The sequence below is a fragment of the Rutidosis leptorrhynchoides genome, chromosome 9 (assembly GCF_046630445.1).
Source record: "Rutidosis leptorrhynchoides isolate AG116_Rl617_1_P2 chromosome 9, CSIRO_AGI_Rlap_v1, whole genome shotgun sequence".
In the NCBI taxonomy this organism is placed as follows: domain Eukaryota; kingdom Viridiplantae; phylum Streptophyta; class Magnoliopsida; order Asterales; family Asteraceae; genus Rutidosis; species Rutidosis leptorrhynchoides.
In genome coordinates this window covers 271,085,183-271,106,369 of record NC_092341.1, presented here as the reverse complement: position 1 = coordinate 271,106,369, position 21,187 = coordinate 271,085,183, and the positions used below count along the sequence as shown (strand labels likewise).

Genomic DNA, 21,187 nt, shown 5'->3' with positions numbered 1-21,187 from the left:
TTATATAATTATTTAAATATTATATTATATTTTTGTGCATAGTTGACTTGTAATTTTTGGTCCGTTGCGTCGGGCGTTGATAGTTGACTCATGTCCCGGTTCCGGATTTTCGAACGTCCTTGCGTACAATTTAATATCTTGTACTTTGCGTTTTGTAACTTGTACTCTTGTTATTTTTAGACGTTTTTCATCAATAAATTGAACCTTTTGAATTGTATCTTGAACATTTGAGCTTTTTGGACGTTTGTGTCTTCAAATCTTCATTTTCGCCTTTTGTCTTCGCAATTATTTATTTAAACAATTACAATGAAAATATAATACAATTACATATGAAAACCTATTATTTAGGAGGGATATTGCTATGAAATATATGTTCCTTTTTAGCCTTATCAAACATCCCCACACTTGAGCGTTGCTTGTCCTCAAGCAATACAGAATTTGAAATAAAAACATACATGAATCACTTTTTTATTCATCACACTTTGTACATCAGTGATTTTGATATGGTGGTATAAACAATGATAGTAACGATAGAACCATGGTTAAAGGTGGGTGTGTCATCCACAGTTGCCTCGGGTTTAGGTCAACGACACTTGCAATCAAATTACCGATTTACTTTCGGTTTCCAAAGCAAAGTGCACATTTGAAAGGCGGTTTACAGTCCCACATGACTATGAAAATTTAGATCCGTAAGGAAATTGGATCTTTATGAAAACATTTGATCTTTTGAAAATTCAATCTAGTTTTTACCCTAGATAAGTTTTCCGGAATAACCCTTCACCGGTGTTTGCAAATTATTTTTGTGGGTTGTGTGGGTTTCAGATTTGAAAATTTTAGCTCAACACTTGTGGTTTTGTGTTACCCACTTGCTAACCTTGTATTGGGAAAGCAACACGTCCAGTTTACTTGTCCCGTATATTACCTTTCGGCAGACTACCGTCCGGTTGTAAAGGAAAGCGTTGAACAAGCAACTGTTAAGGCAATGTCCCATGACATGCTTTTAATTATGGTCTATAACGTGTCGGACGCAATTACTATCCTTGGTAGGAGCAATAGTAAAGCTCACCCTTATGATTTTTCGGTCTGGCACAAGGTCCTGTCTTTGACCATGCTATGCAACCACCGTTCTTACGGTTGACACCCGATTTGGTTCAGGTGACCTAATGAATTCCAGGTGAATTCCTAGGATTTTACGTTCAATGGTAATGAACGCATTGAAAATAGGGTTTTCAGAAAACAAATCGGTTTGTAATTTTTATCAAAATATTTTCTCGTTCAAGCTCTAGTTTAGATATCATTGAATTTCATGAGTTTGAATTCTCAATCTTTAAGGTCAATCTCTAGGATTGAGTAATATCAGTCTTAAAAGCTGATTTTTAATCTTTAAGGAGATTATCCTTTCTGGGGATCTGATTCATTAGTCTTATCCAGCTAATTTGCATGGTGCCCCCCCATTGCACGAGATAAATCCTTCTCATGGTTAGGATAAATCTGACCACTTGGCGACCCTGGTTAATGCTGAGGTCCGTGGATTTCCTGCTGATTTTAGTGATGACTTTTCTAGATTTTTCGTCAACCTACAGCTGGTCTGGACGACAACTTCATGACCTAAATCAAGAAGCGCGTGTCTTTTTCGGAAGACTTTACTTCCTTTTAATGATGGAATTGATTCATCGTGTAGATCCATCTTTTCTTTCAAATATATTACAGTAAATCGGGTAAAACAGTTAATTTAGTCCAAAACAAAAGCACCTGCAATAACTTTACAGAAACATGTGAAAGATAGTTTTTAATTGAATAACTTGGTACATTCTCCCCACACTTAGTTTCTTTCTTTGCCTTTTTATTCTCCTTTATTCCATTTAAATGAATTCAATCGTTTTAGGGTGTTTCTCAATTTATGTCCTTTCCGAGGTAACGATAATTTCGGTATTAACACCTAGTTTTCACCGTTCATAAATATATATAAACATGATTTTGACTTCATTTAGTTGAAAATTTTGAAAAATTTTCACAAAATTTGGCAAATAAACCAAGTGTAAACCCGAGAGAATTTATAACCCTTCCCCACACTTGAGATCATGCAATGCCCTCATTTGCATGAAATCAGACTATAATTATAAATTCATGAGGGTGATTAGTGTAGAAAAGTAATTAAAAATACCCAGTTTGTAATTACAAAGCTCGTCGAATGATAGATGGCGCGCCTCATCGTTCATTCCTTTTATTGTATTATCACACATGTTTTTCTTCAAAAATGGTTGCTTTTCTGAACTGTTTGCGAATCTTTGAATATACGTATTTTACCCTAAATTATCATGCAATTTTATTAACGAGTTATGCACTACCCCGAACCCCTAATTTAACGTTAAGTGGGGTTAGACTTCCCCACACTTAGCTGACGACATGTGAAGTCGGTAGAATAAGTTCCAAGAATTAAAATAGTGAGCCAGTTATTTACATCTCGGGTGGTGTATAATATATCAATGGGTTTAAAGTTTAGACCCACCCGATCGTCACTACTTAATTCTTTTTTAAGTGTAGCTTTTAGTAAATGGATATGTCTCTTTTCTGGTTCTTGGTCAAATGGATCATATACACCGACATACATATTTCTATAGGGTGGACAACTCCTAACATTTCCTTCCGTTTATTCTCGGGATCAAAGTTTTCACCTCTATTACCCAATTGGGTGAAATCCGAGGTGTCATTATCTATTACAGCTCGTAGTTCATCTTTGGTAGATGACTCGTCTATTGAGAATATTGGGTTGGAAAGTTGTGGAATAGTGAATTTCGGGATCGAAGTAGATTCTTCTTCATTAACGGTACTTATCGGTCCCACTATTTTGGTCTCGGGGGTATAATTTTCAACGTTATCGTTTTCCCATGAGTACCAATTTGTCACCCTTACTTCTTCTTCATCCATTGATGGATTGATGATTTCATCGGTAGAGGCTAATGTGCCATTATGTTGTGAAATTGGTAAGACTGAATAAAAAGTATCATCGGGATAGTTGGTGATTTCGGAGCTCTCGAATTCATCAAAATTCGATGATATGAGATTTTCTTGCACAATACTCCTCAGATCAGCAGGTGTGTAGTCTGATAGAGTTTCAGCTTGCCGGTTTACAAACTCTCTCATTTGTTCATTTTGAGCATTGAGTTCTTCGAGTTTGATTTTCATATTGTCTAATAAATTTTCAGACACGTAATTTTCCTCGTCTACTAGTTGTTGAGTTTGGAAATATTCTTGGGAATAATCCCAATTTGAATTGTATTCTTCATAATCATTCCATTCAGGTTCCGTGGGTGCGTAATTTTCCATAGGAACGTAATAATAACATTCCCATGTTGAGTGATAATCTCCACAGATTTCACAACCAGTTATTGTTTCGTCATTCGTGATCCAAGATTGACCAAATGAATTGTCATCAACACCCGTTTGAGAGTATTGATTTAATTGATTTTGGATATCAAAAAGAGTTTCCATAGCCTTGTTTTCAAAATTTTCCATTTTATTGCGATGGCCAAATTTTAGCTACAATGTGGTGCATTTACTAATTATCCTATTAGTTATAAAAATAGAAAAACTTATATAAGTTGTCCAATTAATAGACTTTTCTGCTTTTGCCCACGTTTCGAATAGCCAATAGATGCAGCAGGGAGCCAGAACCCTTTAAATCGGAAGCTCACAACTCAGCCACTAACAAATCCAACTATTACTACGAAGCAGAAAATTGTCAACGTCCATTAATTTAACCACTTAAATAATTTTTCTTTCTGTTTGAGATATTAGATAAGAAATAGAGAAAATTTCTAAGTCCTAAAAACTAAAGCGTCGAGAAATAAGAAAGAAAAAGAATGCGCGTTGAAAAACGTCAAAAAAATAAAAATAAGAAAATAGCGCGTCGTAACTTAAAAGTCTAAAAATTAAATCTAAAAAGTTACGCCTAAAGGTATTAAAGCTTAAAGGAATTCTATATCCAAAACGGCAATAACTTAATTAGGCACTAAAATCTAAAAATGGCGTCGCAAAATTCTAAAGCACCTAAATCTTAGTCTAAAGAAAAAGCACTTAAGGGATTTTACGGCAAAGCCTAAAAATGTAGAAGTAAAAATAACTATGGCAAAAACTAAGTTTAAAACTAAATATGAGCTAAAAATACAAATATTACGCTAAAACGATTAAAAAGGGACAAAATATAAAAATATACAAAAAGTTGTAAAAAGTACAATTTTTATAAAAATATTATTTATTTATTAAAACTATTAATTTTACATATAATAAAACTAATTAAAATTTAAAATACAATTTAATTAAAAAAAACTTAAACTAATTATAATAATTAAACTAATTAGGGTTTAATAATAATAATAATAAAATCCGTAATTAATGTGAAATTAGGGTTCTGTCACGTGTGTCAGAGTGTCTCCGCGAGTTGCGGTATTTCAAGCAGCAAACCCCGCGAGTCGCGGGGTTCCAAAATTCAACTCTGGTACAGTTTTTAATTCGACGTGTATTTTTTTTTATTGTTTTTCTAAAAATATATTTATACAAATATATATTAAAAATATAGCGTTTCGCCAACTTCCCCGGCAGCGGCGCCAAAAACTTGATGTGGTAGCGTGGGGGTACGTGATAGTACTATATTTTACTACGAAATGCGTTACAAATTACACAAGTTTTAATTATTTATTTATAAATGGGATATACCTAAACCTTGCTACAACACTATAGGCAGTGTACCTAATCGTAGAGTAGTATAGTTTTTAGTAAGTCCGGTTCGTTCCACAGGGAGTGGGCTTATTGCACACTATATTTTTAAACAACTATATTTGTACAAAATATATATAATTATATATAATAATATATAAAAGGGGGTTTACCGTTTAATGACCGGTTTGTCGATTTATATTTTAAGCGAAGCGTATAGTAAATGACGATATTTAAATAACAATATAAAATAAATAAAAATAATTGAAATGACAATAAATAAAAGTACGAGGAAAAATGAAATAAAATATATTATGCTTATTTAAACTTCCGTAACCATGATGTTTGACGTTTTGATTTTAATTTATTGTCCTGGGCTAATTGTCCTTTGTCCTGGATGTATTTGAAACCTATCTGGTTTTTGTCCATAATAGTTCATCGGTTATAATTATAAACTGCTCGGCAAATTTAACCTTATACCCGAAGTCAAATATTCCAACTAACTGGGGATTCGAACTGTAACAAGGTCTTAATACTTTGCTTAATGAATACACCAGGTTATCGACTGTGTGTAAACCAAGGTTTTAATACTTTGTTAACAATTACACCAATTACCCTTGAATGTAATCCACCCCTGTTTTAATGAGTCCATTGACAATTAATCCATACCCGTGTCCGGTCAAATGAACAATAATTCGTACTTATAAATATCCCGCCCATCGTGTCCAATTAAGCGTATGTGGTTATATATAGATACTTCAAATCATAACCTTTATATTAAATTAACGAGGTATCGTTAATTTAATATAAAGCCCATTAATAGCTCATAGTCTAATTTCCACAAGTGTCGTTCTTTTGTCCAAACCCCAATTATGGTACAAAACCCAATTACCCCGTCTTTAATATTTAGTCCAACATCATGATTACTTTAGCTCAAATAAGCATAATAATAACTTAAGTACGAGACATTAATTTAAAAAGGAGAACATAGCTTACATTGATTATTTATCGCGTAGTGTTACACGGACAGAGCTCCGACTTTAAAAACCCGTAAAAATAACTTATACATAACCCAAACTAATCTAATATAACACTAATCTATACTATATATACATATATATATTTATTTATATTATACTAGGGAGTATTATTATTATTATGTATATATTACTCGCAGAATTCGTGACCTTTTATAGGAATTTTGATTTCTGACAGCTCCGCGAGTCGTGGAGTTTTTAGCCTTCAAACTCCGCGAGTCGCGGAGTTTGAAAATCCAGCTCAGGATCATTTGTCTCATAGCTTGTCGACATAATTTTTAAATATATATAATATATAAATAATTTATATAATTATTTAAATATTATATTATATTTTTGTGCATAGTTGACTTGTAATTTTTGGTCCGTTGCGTCGGGCGTTGATAGTTGACTCATGTCCCGGTTCCGGATTTTCGAACGTCCTTGCGTACAATTTAATATCTTGTACTTTGTGTTTTGTAACTTGTACTCTTGTTATTTTTAGACGTTTTTCATCAATAAATTGAACCTTTTGAATTGTATCTTGAACATTTGAGCTTTTTGGACGTTTGTGTCTTCAAATCTTCATTTTCGCCTTTTGTCTTCGCAATTATTTATTTAAACAATTACAATGAAAATATAATACAATTACATATGAAAACCTATTATTTAGGAGGGATATTGCTATGAAATATATGTTCCTTTTTAGCCTTATCAGAACCGAAGGACCGATCGGATTGAAACGGTGGACCGAGAAGGTCGAATCGGTGTTTGCCATAAGTAAGTGTACTGAAGAGGACAAAGTGAAGTACGCTACGCATACCTTCACAGGTTCTGCATTAACATGGTGGAATACCTATCTAGAGTAAGTGGGACAAGATGATGCATACGCACTACCGTGGTCAGCATTCAAGCACTTGATGAACGAGAAGTACCGTCCCAGAACCGAGGTCAATAAGCTCAAGACAGAACTTAGAGGGTTACGAACCCAAGGATTTGATATTACCACGTATGAAAGACGATTCACAGAATTGGGCCTATTGTGTCCGGGAGCGTTCGAAGATGAGGAAGAAAAGATCGACGCATTTGTGAAAGGATTACCGGAAAGAATCCAAGAAGATATAAGTTCACACGAGCCCGCCTCCATACAACAGGCATGTAAAATGGCTCACAAACTAGTGAACCAGATTGAGGAAAGAATTAAAGAACATACGGCTGAAGAGGCCAATGTGAAGCAAGTCAAAAGAAAGTGGGAGGAAAACGGTGATAAGAATCACCAATACAACAACAACAGCAATTACAATAATAATCGTAACAATTATCCCAACAATCGCAACATCAATCGCAACTACAACAAATGGCCCAACAACAACAACAACAACAACAACAACAACAACAACAACAACAACAACAACAACAACAACAACAACAACAACAACAACAACAACAACAACAACAACAACAACAGCAACTACAACAATCATCCCAACAACAATAACAACCGCAACAACAACAACAACAACAACAACAACAACAACAACAATCAGAAGTAGCTATGCCAAAGGTGTGAAAAGTATCACTCGGGGTTCTGCACCAAATTTTGCAACAAGTGTAAAAGAAATGTTCATAGCGCGGTGAAGTGTGAGGTCTACGGACCAGGGGTTAACAGAACGAAAGGAACAAATGGTGTCGGAACGAGTAACGGCGGAGCAAGTAGTGTCGGAGCATGTTATGCCAATGTAGTTTGTTATAAATGTGGAAAACCGGGCCACATTATTAGAAATTGCCCGAACCAGGAGAACACGAATGGACAAGGCCGTGGAAGAGTTTTCAATATTAATGCGGCAGAGGCACAGAAAGACCCGGAGCTTGTTACGGGTACGTTTCTTATTGACAATAAATCTGCTTACGTTTTATTTGATTCGGGTGCGGATAGAAGCTCTATGAGTAGAGATTTTTGTGCTAAATTAAGTTGTCCATTGACGCCGTTGGATAGTAAATTTTTACTCGAATTAGCAAACGTTAAATTAATTTCAGCAGATAATATATGCCGGAATCGAGAAATTAAACTGGGTAGCGAAATATTTAAGATTGATTTGATACCAGTAGAGTTAGGGAGTTTTGATGTAATAGTTGGCATGGACTGACTGAAGAAGGTGAAAGCAGAGATCGTATGTTATAAAAATGCAATTCGTATTGTACGAGAAGAAGGAGAACCCTTAATGGTGTACGGAGAAAAGGGCAACATGAAGCTACATCTTATTAGTAATTTGAAGGCACAAAAACTAATAAGAAAAGGTTGCTATGCTGTTCTAGCACACGTCGAGAAAGTACAAACTGAAGAAAAGAGCATCAATGATGTTCCCGTCGCAAAAGAATTTCCCGATGTATTTCTGAAAGAATTACCAGGACTACCTCCACATCGATATGTTGAATTTCAAATAGATCTTGTACCAGGAGCTGCACCAATAGCTCGTGCTCCTTATAGGCTCGCACCCAGTGAGATGAAAGAACTGCAAAGTCAACTGCAAGAACTATTAGAACGTGGTTTCATTCGACCAAGCACATCACCATGGGGAGCTCCTATTTTGTTTGTCAAGAAGAAGGATGGTACATTTAGGTTGTGTATTGACTACAGAGAGTTGAACAAACTTACCATCAAAAACCGTTATCCACTGCCGAGAATTGACGACTTATTTGATCAACTACAAGGATCGTCGGTTTATTCGAAGATCGATTTACGTTCTGGATATCATCAAATGCGAGTAAAGGAGGATGATATTCCAAAAACTGCTTTTAGTACGCGTTATGGTCATTATGAGTTTATGGTTATGCCGTTTGGATTGACTAAAGCACCAGCTGTGTTCATGGACCTTATGAACCGAGTGTGTGGGCCATATCTTGAGAAGTTTGTCATTGTTTTTATCGATGACATACTTATTTACTCAAAGAATGATCAAGAGCACGAAGAACATTTGAGAAAAGTGCTAGAAGTATTGAGGAAAGAAAAACTGTACGCTAAGTTTTCAAAGTGTGCATTTTGGTTGGAAGAAGTTCAATTCCTCGGTCACATAGTGAACAAAGAAGGTATCCAGGTGGACCCGGCAAAGATCGAAACCGTTAAAAAGTGAGAAACCCCAAAAACTCCGAAGCATATACGTCAATTTTTAGGATTGGCTGGTTACTACAGAAGATTCATCCAAGATTTCTCCAAAATAGCAAAACCCTTGACTGTATTAACGCATAAAGGGAAGAAATTTGAATGGAAGGATGAACAAGAGAAGGCGTTTCAATTATTGAAGAAAAAGCTAACTACGACACCTATATTGTCATTGCCTGAAGGGAATGATGATTTTGTGATTTATTGTGACGCATCAAAGCAAGGTCTCGGTTGTGTATTAATGCAACGGACGAAGGTGATTGCTTATGCGTCTAGACAATTGAAGATTCACAAGCAAAATTATACGACGCATGATTTGGAATTAGGTGCGGGTGTTTTTGCATTAAAGACTTGGAGGCACTACTTATATGGGGTCAAAAGTATTATATATACCGACCACAAAAGTCTTCAACACATATTTAATCAGAAACAACTGAATATGAGGCAGCGTAGGTGGATTGAATTGTTGAATGATTATGACTTTGAGATTCGTTACCACCCGGGGAAGGCAAATGTGGTAGCCAACGCCTTGAGCAGAAAGGACAGAGAACCCATTCGAGTAAAATCTATGAATATAATGATTCACACTAACCTTACTACTCAAATAAAGGAGGCACAACAAGGAGTTTTAAAAGAGGAAAATTTAAAGGATGAAATACCCAAAGGATCGGAGAAGCATCTTAATATTCGGGAAGACGGAACCCGGTATAGGGCTGAAAGAATTTGGGTACCAAAATTTGGAGATATGAGAGAAATGGTACTTAGAGAAGCTCATAAAACCAGATACTCAATACATCCTGGAACGGGGAAGATGTACAAGGATCTTAAGAAACATTTTTGGTGGCCACGTATGAAAGCCGATATTGCTAAATATGTAGGAGAATGTTTGACTTGTTTTAAGGTCAAAGCTGAACATCAGAAACCATCAGGTCTACTACAACAACCTGAAATCCCGGAATGGAAATGGGAAAACATTACCATGGATTTCATTACTAAATTACCAAGGACTGCAAGTGGTTATGATGCTATTTGGGTAATAGTTGATCGTCTAACCAAATCAGCACACTTCCTGCTAATAAGAGAAGATGACAAGATGGAGAAGTTAGCACGACTATATTTGAAGGAAGTCGTCTCCAGAAATGGAATACCAATCTCTATTATCTCTGATAGGGATGGCAGATTTATTTCAAGATTCTGGCAGACATTACAGCAAGCATTGGGAACTCGTCTAGACATGAGTACTTCCTATCATCCACAAACTGATGGGCAGAGCGAAAGGACGATACAAACGCTTGAAGACATGCTACGAGCTTGTGTTATTGATTTCGGAAACAGTTGGGATCGACATCTACCGTTAGCAGAATTTTCCTACAATAACAGCTACCATTCATGCAATGAGATGGCGCCGTTTGAAGCACTTTATGATAGAAAGTGCAGGTCTCCGATTTGTTGGAGTGAAGTGGGGGATAGACAGATTACGGGTCCGGAGATAATACAAGAAACTACCGAGAAAATCATCCAAATTCAACAAAGATTGAAAACCGCCCAGAGTCGACAAAAGAGCTACGCAGGCAGTAAAAGAAAAGATATAGAGTTTGAAATTGGAGAAATGGTCATGCTTAAGGTTTCACCTTGGAAAGGCGTTGTTCGATTTGGTAAACGGGAGAAACTAAATCCAAGGTACATTGGACCATTCAAGATTATAGATCGTGTCGGACCAGTAGCTTACCAACTGGAGCTACCTCAACAACTCGCGGCTGTACATAACACTTTCCAAGTCTCAAATTTGAAGAAATGTTTTGCTAAAGAAGATATCACTATTCTGTTGGACGAAATCCAAATCAATGAAAAACTTCATTTCATTGAAGAACCCGTCGAAATAATGGATCGTGAGGTTAAGAGACTTAAACAAAACAAGATACCGATTGTTAAGGTTCGATGGAATGCTCGTAGAGGACCCGAGTTCACCTGGGAGCATGAAGATCAGATGAAGAAGAAATACCCGCATTTATTTCCAGAAGATACGTCAACACCTCCAACTGCTTAAAATTTCGGGACGAAATTTATTTAACGGGTAGGTACTGTAGTGACCCGAACTTTTCCATGTTTATATATATATTAAATGAAATTGTTATTTACATGATTAAGTGTTTCCAACATGTTAAGCAATCAAACTTGTTAAGACTTGATTAATTGAAATAGGTTTCATATAGACAATTGACCACCCAAGTTGACCGGTGATTCATGAACGTTAAAACTTGTAAAAACTATGCGATGACATATATATGGTTATATATATAGTTAACATGATTTTATTATAATTATATATCTCATTAGGTATTTTAACAATGAGTTATATACATAAAAATGAGACTATTAATTTAAGAAACTCGAAAACGATATATATAACGATTATCGTTATAACAACGTCTTACTAGGTACATATGAATCATATTAAGATATTGATACACTTGGTTAATTATGTTAAATGATAAGTAAATATATTATTAAGTGTATTAACAATGAAATACATATGTAAAAATAAGACTACTAACTTAATGATTTCGAAACGAGACATATATGTAACGATTATCGTTGTAACGGCATTTAACTGTATATATATCATACTAAGATATATTATATATCATAATATCATGATAATATAATAATTTAACATCTCATTTGTTATAATAAACAATGGGTTAACAACATTCAACAAGATCGTTAACATAAAGGTTTCAAAACAACATTTACATGTAACGACTAACGATGACTTAACGACTCAGTTAAAATGTATATACATGTAGTGTTTTAATATGTATTCATACACTTTTGAAAGACTTCAAGACACTTATCAAAATACTTCTACTTAACAAAAATGCTTACAATTACATCCTCGTTCAGTTTCATCAACAATTCTACTCGTATGCACCCGTATTCGTACTCGTACAATACACTGCTTTTAGATGTATGTACTATTGGTATATACACTCCAATGATCAGCTATTAGCAGCCCATGTGAGTCACCTAACACATGTGAAAACCATCATTTGGAAACTAGCATGAAATATCTCATAAAATTACAAAAAATATGAGTAATCATTCATGACTTATTTACATGAAAACAAAATTACATATCCTTTATATCTAATCCATACACCAACGACCAAAAACACCTACAAACACTTTCATTCTTCAATTTTCTTCAACTAATTGATCTCTCTCAAGTTCTATCTTCAAGTTCTAAGTGTTCTTCATAAATTTCAAAAGTTCTAGTTTCATAAAATCAAGAATACTTCCAAGATTACAAGTTTACTTCCAAGTTTTTCTAAATCCATTCCAAGTAATCATCCAAGATCAAAAACCTTTGTTACTTACAGTAGGTTATCTTTCTAATACAAGGTAATAATCATATTCAAACTTTAATTCAATTTCTATAACTATAACAATCTTATTTCGAGTGGAAATCTTACTTGAAATTGTTTTCGTGTCATGATTCTGCTTCAAGAACTTTCAAGCCATCCAAGGATCCTTTGAAGCTAGATCCATTTTTCTTATTTCCAGTAGGTTTATCCAAGGAACTTGAGGTAGTAATGATGTTCATAACATCATTCGATTCATACACATAAAGCTATCTTATTCGAATGTTTAAACTTGTAATCACTAGAACATAGTTTAGTTAATTCTAAACTTGTTCGCAAATAAAAGTTAATCCTTCTAACTTGTCTTTTAAAATCAACTAAACACATGTTCTATATCTATATGATATGCTAACTTAATGATTTAAAACCTGGAAACACGAAAAACACCGTAAAACCGGATTTACGCCGTCGTAGTAACACCGCGGGCTGTTTTGGGTTAGTTAATTAAAAACTATGATAAACTTTGATTTAAAAGTTGTTATTCTGGAAAAATGATTTTTATTATGAACATGAAACTATATCCAAAAATTATGGTTAAACTCAAAGTGGAAGTATGTTTTCTAAAATGGTCATCTAGACGTCGTTCTTTCGACTGAAATAACTACCTTTACAAAAATGACTTGTAACTTATTTTTCTGACTATAAACCTATACTCTTTCTGTTTAGATTCATAAAATAGAGTTCAATATGAAACCATAGCAATTTGATTCACTCAAAACGGATTTAAAATGAAGAAGTTATGGGTAAAACAAGATTGGATAATTTTTCTCATTTTAGCTACGTAAAAATTGGTAACAAATCTATTCCAACCATATCTTAATCAACTTGTATTGTATATTATGTAATCTTGAGATACCATAGACACGTATACAATGTTTCGACCTATCATGTCGACACATCTATATATATTTCGGAACAACCATAGACACTCTATATGTGAATGTTGGAGTTAGCTATACAGGGTTGAGGTTGATTCCAAAATATATATAGTTTGAGTTGTGATCAATACTGAGATACGTATACATTGGGTCGTGGATTGATTCAAGATAATATTTATCGATTTATTTATGTACATCTAACTGTGGACAACTAGTTGTAGGTTACTAACGAGGACAGCTGACTTAATAAACTTAAAACATCAAAATATATTAAAAGTGTTGTAAACATATTTTGAACATACTTTGATATATATGTATATATTGTTATAGGTTCGTGAATCAACCAGTGGCCAAGTCTTACTTCCCGACGAAGTGAGTTATAGTCTCACTTTTAAAATCTAATATTTTTGGGATGAGAATACATGCAGGTTTTATAAATGATTTACAAAATAGACACAAGTACGTGAAACTACATTCTATGGTTGAATTATCGAAATCGAATATGCCCCTTTTTATTAAGTCTGGTAATCTAAGAATTAGGGAACAGACACCCTAATTGACGCGAATCCTAAAGATAGATCTATTGGGCCTAACAAACCCCATCCAAAGTACCGGATGCTTTAGTACTTCGAAATTTATATCATATCCGAAGAGTGTCCCGGAATGATGGGGATATTCTTATATATGCATCTTGTTAATGTCGGTTACCAGGTGTTCACCATATGAATGATTTTTATCTCTATGTATGGGATGTGTATTGAAATATGAAATCTTGTGGTCTATTGTTACGATTTGATATATATAGGTTAAACCTATAACTCACCAACATTTTTGTTGACGTTTAAAGCATGTTTATTCTCAGGTGAATACTAAGAGCTTCCGCTGTTGCATACTAAAATAAGGACAAGATTTGGAGTCCATGTTTGTATGATATTGTGTAAAAACTGCATTCAAGAAACTGATTTCGATGTAACATATTTGTATTGTAAACCATTATGTAATGGTCGTGTGTAAACGGAATATTTTAGATTATCATTATTTGATAATCTACGTAAAGCTTTTTAAACCTTTATTTATGAAATAAAGGTTATGGTTTGTTTTAAAAATGAATGCAGTCTTTGAAAAACGTCTCATATAGAGGTCAAAACCTGGCAACGAAATCAATTAATATGGAACGTTTTTAATCAATAAGAACGGGACATTTCAACTTCAACTCTTGTTCAATTCAAATGTTTATAGCTATCTATATAAGAGTTTATAAACTAGAACATAGTTTAGTTGATTCTAAACTTGTTTGAAGAAATAATCTAATCTTTCTAAATTAACTCTAATAACACTTATTTATATGTATTATGATGTTATATTAAGTTAATATAAGAACTTATAACTTGTACATATGAAGAACACCTTGAAACTTAACATATATCGTTTAATCTCCATTCGGTAAAAAGCGGGCTGTTTTGGGTTGGGAATTAAAAACCTATCTTTGACTTTGATTTCGAGGCTAAGACTTTGGAAATATGTTAATATATGTAAATAAGACTTCCCGTATTTTTTTCATGATTTTAGACAAAGTGGAAGTATTTTATCAAAAATCATATATTGGGTGGGTGCCGGGATTCTTCCAAATCTGTCCACCGGCACAAAAAGAGGGTAAAACTCTGAATATTAATACATGGACTGAACTTTTAGAATTGTTTTTGAAAAATTAACTTCTTAAGGAATCCATAGCAATTTGATTCACTTTAAACGGAGTTGTAATGAATATTTGGCGAGCAAAACAAAATCTGCTAAAATTAACGTTGTATGGACGAAATTTATATTGTAAAAAACTATATTAACCATATCCTTGCTAACTTTTCCTATATCATATATATATTTGGACATGTTATCATTAGTATAACAAAATATTATAATTTTAGTTAATTCCGAGATTGTATATATATATAATAATCTTGATACATTCCATGACAATAAGTATACATTACGTTTTGATAAATCCTATGACAATAAGTATACAATACATTTTGATAAATTCTAAGACAATACGTATACAATATGGCTCTGGATTGATGCAAAGACAATACGTATACAATACGTCGTGGGGTAATTCTAAGATTATATATATACCGATTATTGGACTGTTGGACATTTCGGACTATTTTGGACTACTAACAAAGGACTACTAACATAAAAATGTTAAAAATTAATTCTATGAACTTGTTTTATTTTATTCACATGTCGTATTATTATCTGAATCATTATTATTGTTATAGGTTCGTGAATCCAGGGACGACGACCATATTTTTAATAAGCTAAAAGCTTATTATTAATATACTTTTACTACCGTGAGTATATAGTCCCATTTTTAAACTCTAAAAATATTTTGGGATGAGAATACATGCATTTTATGTTTTACGCCATGGACACAAGTACTTAAAATATATTCTACGTTGAGTTGTACCACCTTGCATATCTTCCCTAATAGCTTGGTAACTAATATTTACATGCTGTAAGAACATGTAAGCGCGAATCCTATTGATAGATCTATCGAGTTTGACAACCCCAACCGGGCTAGTCGCTCTAGTATCGTAAACGGTTGCATAGTACTTCTTTTTTACAACACTTGGTACAGTGTAGGAAGATTTCATAATAAAGGGAATATGCTACATTTATGGTTAAGTATGGTTACCGAAGCGCTCAACAACTTATAGAATATCTTTATTGAAATGTTTGTAACTATGAAATCTTGTGGTCTATATTTATATCGATGCTAGATTTAAACCTATATATCTCACCAACCTTTGTGTTGACTGTTTAAGCATGTTTATTCTCAGGTCCTTAAGAAAGTCTTCCGCTGTTGCATTATCTGAGCAAGCTGTGCATGGAGTCTCATGCTTTTGTTTAAATGAAGTGTTGCATTCAATAAAACCTTTGTCATGTATTATATTCGACTGTTATGTTACGTGTGTAGTATTTGGAAACCGATGTATCATGGGGATTATTTCTTAAATAATCGCCCACTTGTTTAAAACATGCATTATGTATAATAATGGTGTGCTTTTCATGAAACGAATGCAATATTTTCTAAAACTTATCATATAGAGGTCAAATACCTCGCTATGGGACCAATGAATAACGTACTGCGTTTATAATAATATGGACGGGTCGTTTCACTTACTTATGTTATCGCTTTCTATTCGTAGAAGCACACTATCGTTTGTAAAACATTTGACGTCGGTAAAGACGTTACCCCTTTTTATGAATGCAAACTTATTTTAAAACAGCATATAGTGTTTGACCTTGTAATGATTCTGTTGTTGATGATCCGTACATGTTAATTTTGTATGGGGCGTCACAGATTACAAGGAATAACATCATTTATTAATAATAACATTTGTATCGAAAACAATAATATTGAATAATTATGAACATTTGCGTTGCAAGAAAGTTGTATCAATTAGTATTCACTTCGTCCCAATTTAATATTCCCTAGATAAAAAACACACATTTTAAAAAAAAAGTGACTGACACACGTACTTTTTGCCTACTTTCCAGTTTACCCCTTACTTTTTACTTACATATTTGTCTTACTTAAATAAAGTAAGAATATAAAAGTATTTTAACCAATTATTCTTATCTATTTATGGAAGTGGACTATTAATTTAGGACAGACAAAAAAGGAATTCATGACTATCTAATTGGGACGGAGGGAGTATTCGATAATGTTAGTATTAATATTTATCAAATGTATAGTATAGTATATAGTATAATTACTCCATATTTACTTATTAACTGATTTATGAGTTTAAACAATAAATAAACTATATACTTTCACTTTTATCTCATTTTAAGTTATATACTCAAAATACATAAACTTATTAATTATGTGTTATTATCAACGTATTTATAAGTTTGACCTTATAAATAATAATTTTGACCTGATAACATTTTTATTTCTTTATTTTTTTTACCTGATACCATTGTAGCACACAAACTGCATTTGTTTCGACCTGCTTTATAAAATGTGTTATTGTTGTCTTAAATGTATTTTATAAAATGTATGAATATGTAAATGATCAATCGATGACTCTCTACTTAGATCAAGCTCATAAACATGAATCGTTTCCAGAAATAAAGCTTCGTCATTAATCAGATCTCATTAACAGTCACAGATTCATTGTTTTTGAGATCGAGTTCATCTCTTGACCGAAAACTTCATAAAATCGATGAGTCTGGAACAATTCAAAATCGTTTTGAGAAAAGTAAAAATGTAAAAGTTTGAAGATTCATGTCTTGATACTTCTGCAAAATCTCAAATCCTAACTCTTTTTGTGGTCAAAGTTCGAAGTAAAAAAGTCAACATGTATTTTATGAATCGAATTCGACTTTTAGATCTTGTTTCAATTGAACATGATGAATTTCGAGTATTAGGTTATTTATTTCGAACATTTTTCGTGAAGGAAGCATCATCAAAATTGTTTTAAATCTCAAGTTTGATTTTCAAGTTCTTCATATGAAAAATACTCCTGTTCATCAAATCTGATAAGTTGTTGTTGTATTGGCTTTGTAATCTTCACAAAAGATGTTAATCGCGGACTAAACAATCATTTGCAATCGATTTGAATCTATGGTTCATTAATGAATCTGTAAATTTTGACGTGAAACAGATGAAGAACAAATTAGTTTTAGGATATATAACTGCATGTCATATTTAAAAAAATAAAAAATGTTACATAATTAATTTAACCGGTATAGCAGGTAGCAAATAATTTTTTTACATGAGTTTACTTTTTTTTTTTTTTTGAAAAGCAAATATCATTACACCAAAAACGGATACAACGAAAAGATGCCACTTACTCAAGGGCATCAACCAAACACGAAGGCTAAAACAACAGAGGTTGCGAAGAAAGCAACCTAGCCTATGTCAACGAAAATAAAAACACACTAGAATCTTATAATTATACAAAGAATAGAAATAAACACTAGGATTCGAAAACTACGAAAGCCAATCAAACTTTTTCCCTTTTGATCTCCATGAAATCCATTCGAAAGACTTAGTTTGTATCTCGTTAAGAATCATCGGAGAGTTCCAACTTTTGCCTTGAAATACCACCGTGTTCCGGTTCTTCCAAATAAGATATAAGCTTATCCACTTAAGAGCTTGCCAAATTGATTCCCCCACGCTAGTCATTGACGAAGGGCCTTTGGAGCTAATCAATTCCGTAATGTTTGAACACATGAAGCCATTAACACCCCACCATTTGTAAATCCTAACCCACACATCTTTAACTCGATCACACGAAAATGTAATATGATCCACCGACTCTAGATCGTTATCGCAAATGGGACACCTCACGCTATGTAAATCCACACCTCTCTTGTCTAATTCCACTTTAACCGCTAACCTTCTTAACATTACCCTCCAAATGAAAATTTCAATCTTTTTAGGGACAAGGTTGTTCCTTAACGTACCATGTTGATTCGAATACGGACCAAGAACCATATCGTCGATGAGAGTTGACAGTTTTTTAACCGTAAACCTCCCATCAGTAGATAGGCTCTAGCTCCATTTGTCGCTAGAGTTGCAATCTCGATTAACAGCAGCCAGCAGGATCTTCAGATTATCAAGTTCATCCGCAGTCCTTCCACTCGGTGTTCGAACCCAATTCCAAGCTATACCTGCAGCATCCGAACAGTCCTGGAACCGATCTTTGATTGTGGCATTTTTGTCAATCTCGAGCTGAAAGAGCCTTGGAAAGAGAGAACATAACTTGTCACTCCCGACCCAATGCTCTTTCCAAAATAAGGTTGAGCCACCATCTCCGATCGTTTTTTAAAGTATATAACTGATACGGAGAGTTTTTTGAGTATATAGTCTACAATTAGATAAAAGTACAAGTATATAACATAAATATGATTTAAACCCTTGATTTATTATAATATATATATATATATATATATATATATATATATATATATATATATATATATATATATATATATATGTATATATATATATATATATGTATATATATATATATATGTATATATATATATATATATATATATATATAGTGAAAGGATCCCTAGAGAACTAGAGTATGTAGAGAACCCATAGAACTCATAGATTGAACTTCAATCTATGTGGAGATTGAGCTTCAATCTATGAAGAAAAAAAAATACAATCTGGAAAAAAAAACTGCAAAAAAAAAAAATAGCGAATCTGCACAGAAAAAAAAGTGAATCTGCAAAAAAAAAAAAAAACTGCAAAAAAACGTCAATCTGCACAAAAAAAGTCAAATCTGCACAGAAAAAAGTCGATCTGAAAAAATAAAAAACTGCAAAAAAAAAAAAAACGCAGATTGACTCGATCTGCACGCAGATTGACTCGATCTGCACGCAGATTGACTCGATCTGCACGCAGATTGACTCAATCTGCATAAAAAAACTGAAAAAAAGTCGATCTGTAAAAAAAAATAAAAAAAAATGGAAAAAATGTCAATCAGCACGCAGATTGACTGAATCTGCAAAAAAAAAAAATATATGAACAGAAAAAAAAATCTGCAAGAAAAAAAAAATATGTGAATCTGCACGCAGATTTAGTGAATCTGCACGAGTTCCATGAGTTCTCTACTACCATGAGTTCTCCATGAATCCTCACCCTATATATATATATACACTATTGATTGATTATTGATTTGATTATTTATCATTATAATCAAACATTATATACACGTTATAAATTAAGAACTTAACGAAAAAAACATAACAATTATTCCTATATAATAGTTAGGTTATGGAAGTCCTAGAATTAGGTTAACAATACTTAACTGAATTTAACAACCACGATAATTATTGCCAAATCGAATAGTTTAATTTTGCAAAGTGAAAACATACAGCAAAATCCTTCGTTCGTGGACTAGAAATAACCATTTGTGTGGTGCCCTCACAATATTTTAACCTTTTTTAATATAAAGTGAGGGTGAAAATTGGAAACCCCCAATTGCGACGAAATACAATTCAGACGAATAATAATATATTAATATGATAATCCAATTATATACAAGCCCTGGTTGACAATTTGCACTCAAGATTTTGTTTTGTAATGTACATAAAAAATAAATACTTATCATTGATTCATTGTCAAACAAAGCCTATACAACCAGTGTTGTAAAAAACCCGATTACTCGTCGATTAATCCCCGATTAATCATTTTTAGGAGCAATCCGTTCTGATTTTCAGAAATCCGTTTAATTAAACGATCAACGCCAATTGATGGATTAAAATCGAATTTGGTAATTAAAGTCAGTTAAAGTAAAAAGTGGTTAACATTTAACATGAATTTAAACTAGAATTTTATAGTTTTGAAGCAAAATAAACAATTTTAGACAATTGTGTTAAAAATTATCATTATATTTATGGTTTTTTTCTATAGTTACACATATAATTTTTTAAAATTTAATATTTAAATGTATACAATACAATCCGATTAATCTCCGATTAATCCCCGAATTTGTAACATCCCGCGTTTTTCCGTTAAATTTAATTTTAACACCGTCTTTTTTTTTTAAAACATAATCTTTCGTATTTAAATTAATAGTTTCCGTGAGTAACGTTCATTATATTTCCGCTATTTAATTTTGACATCACCCGTTTACTCGAGCGTTTTAAAAATATTCGATCGGTTAAATCCCGCACCCGCTTTGAAACTCGAGGGACCGGAGTTGCCAAATGGGCAAACTAGTTGACTAGGTCAACTAGTCAACCCATTTCACCACCATTCAATCCCTCCATCTCTCTCTCTTTCTTTCCTTTTTTTCTCTCAAGAACACAAACATAATTCATCATCTAAATTCGGATCGGGAAGCAAACTTCAAAACAAATTACATATTCGTGATCCTCTCATCATCCTCTTCGATTTGGTACCAATTTCATCCATTTTGGGTAACATTTCTAAAACACTAAATTTCTCTAAATTCGTTTTATATACTT

The 21,187-nt window shown here is 33.2% G+C and overlaps 1 protein-coding gene across 1 annotated transcript; it reads right to left on the bottom strand.

The window, feature by feature from the left end:
- Positions 1 to 18,191: 18,191 nt before the first annotated feature.
- On the bottom strand, positions 18,192 to 18,919 carry LOC139868764 (uncharacterized). The gene is made up of 2 exons (XM_071857105.1): positions 18,875 to 18,919; positions 18,192 to 18,755 (listed from the first exon to the last, which is right to left on the bottom strand). Exons 1-2 carry the CDS (start codon positions 18,917 to 18,919, stop codon positions 18,192 to 18,194), a joined length of 609 nt encoding a protein of 202 aa, XP_071713206.1.
- Positions 18,920 to 21,187: the final 2,268 nt, after the last annotated feature.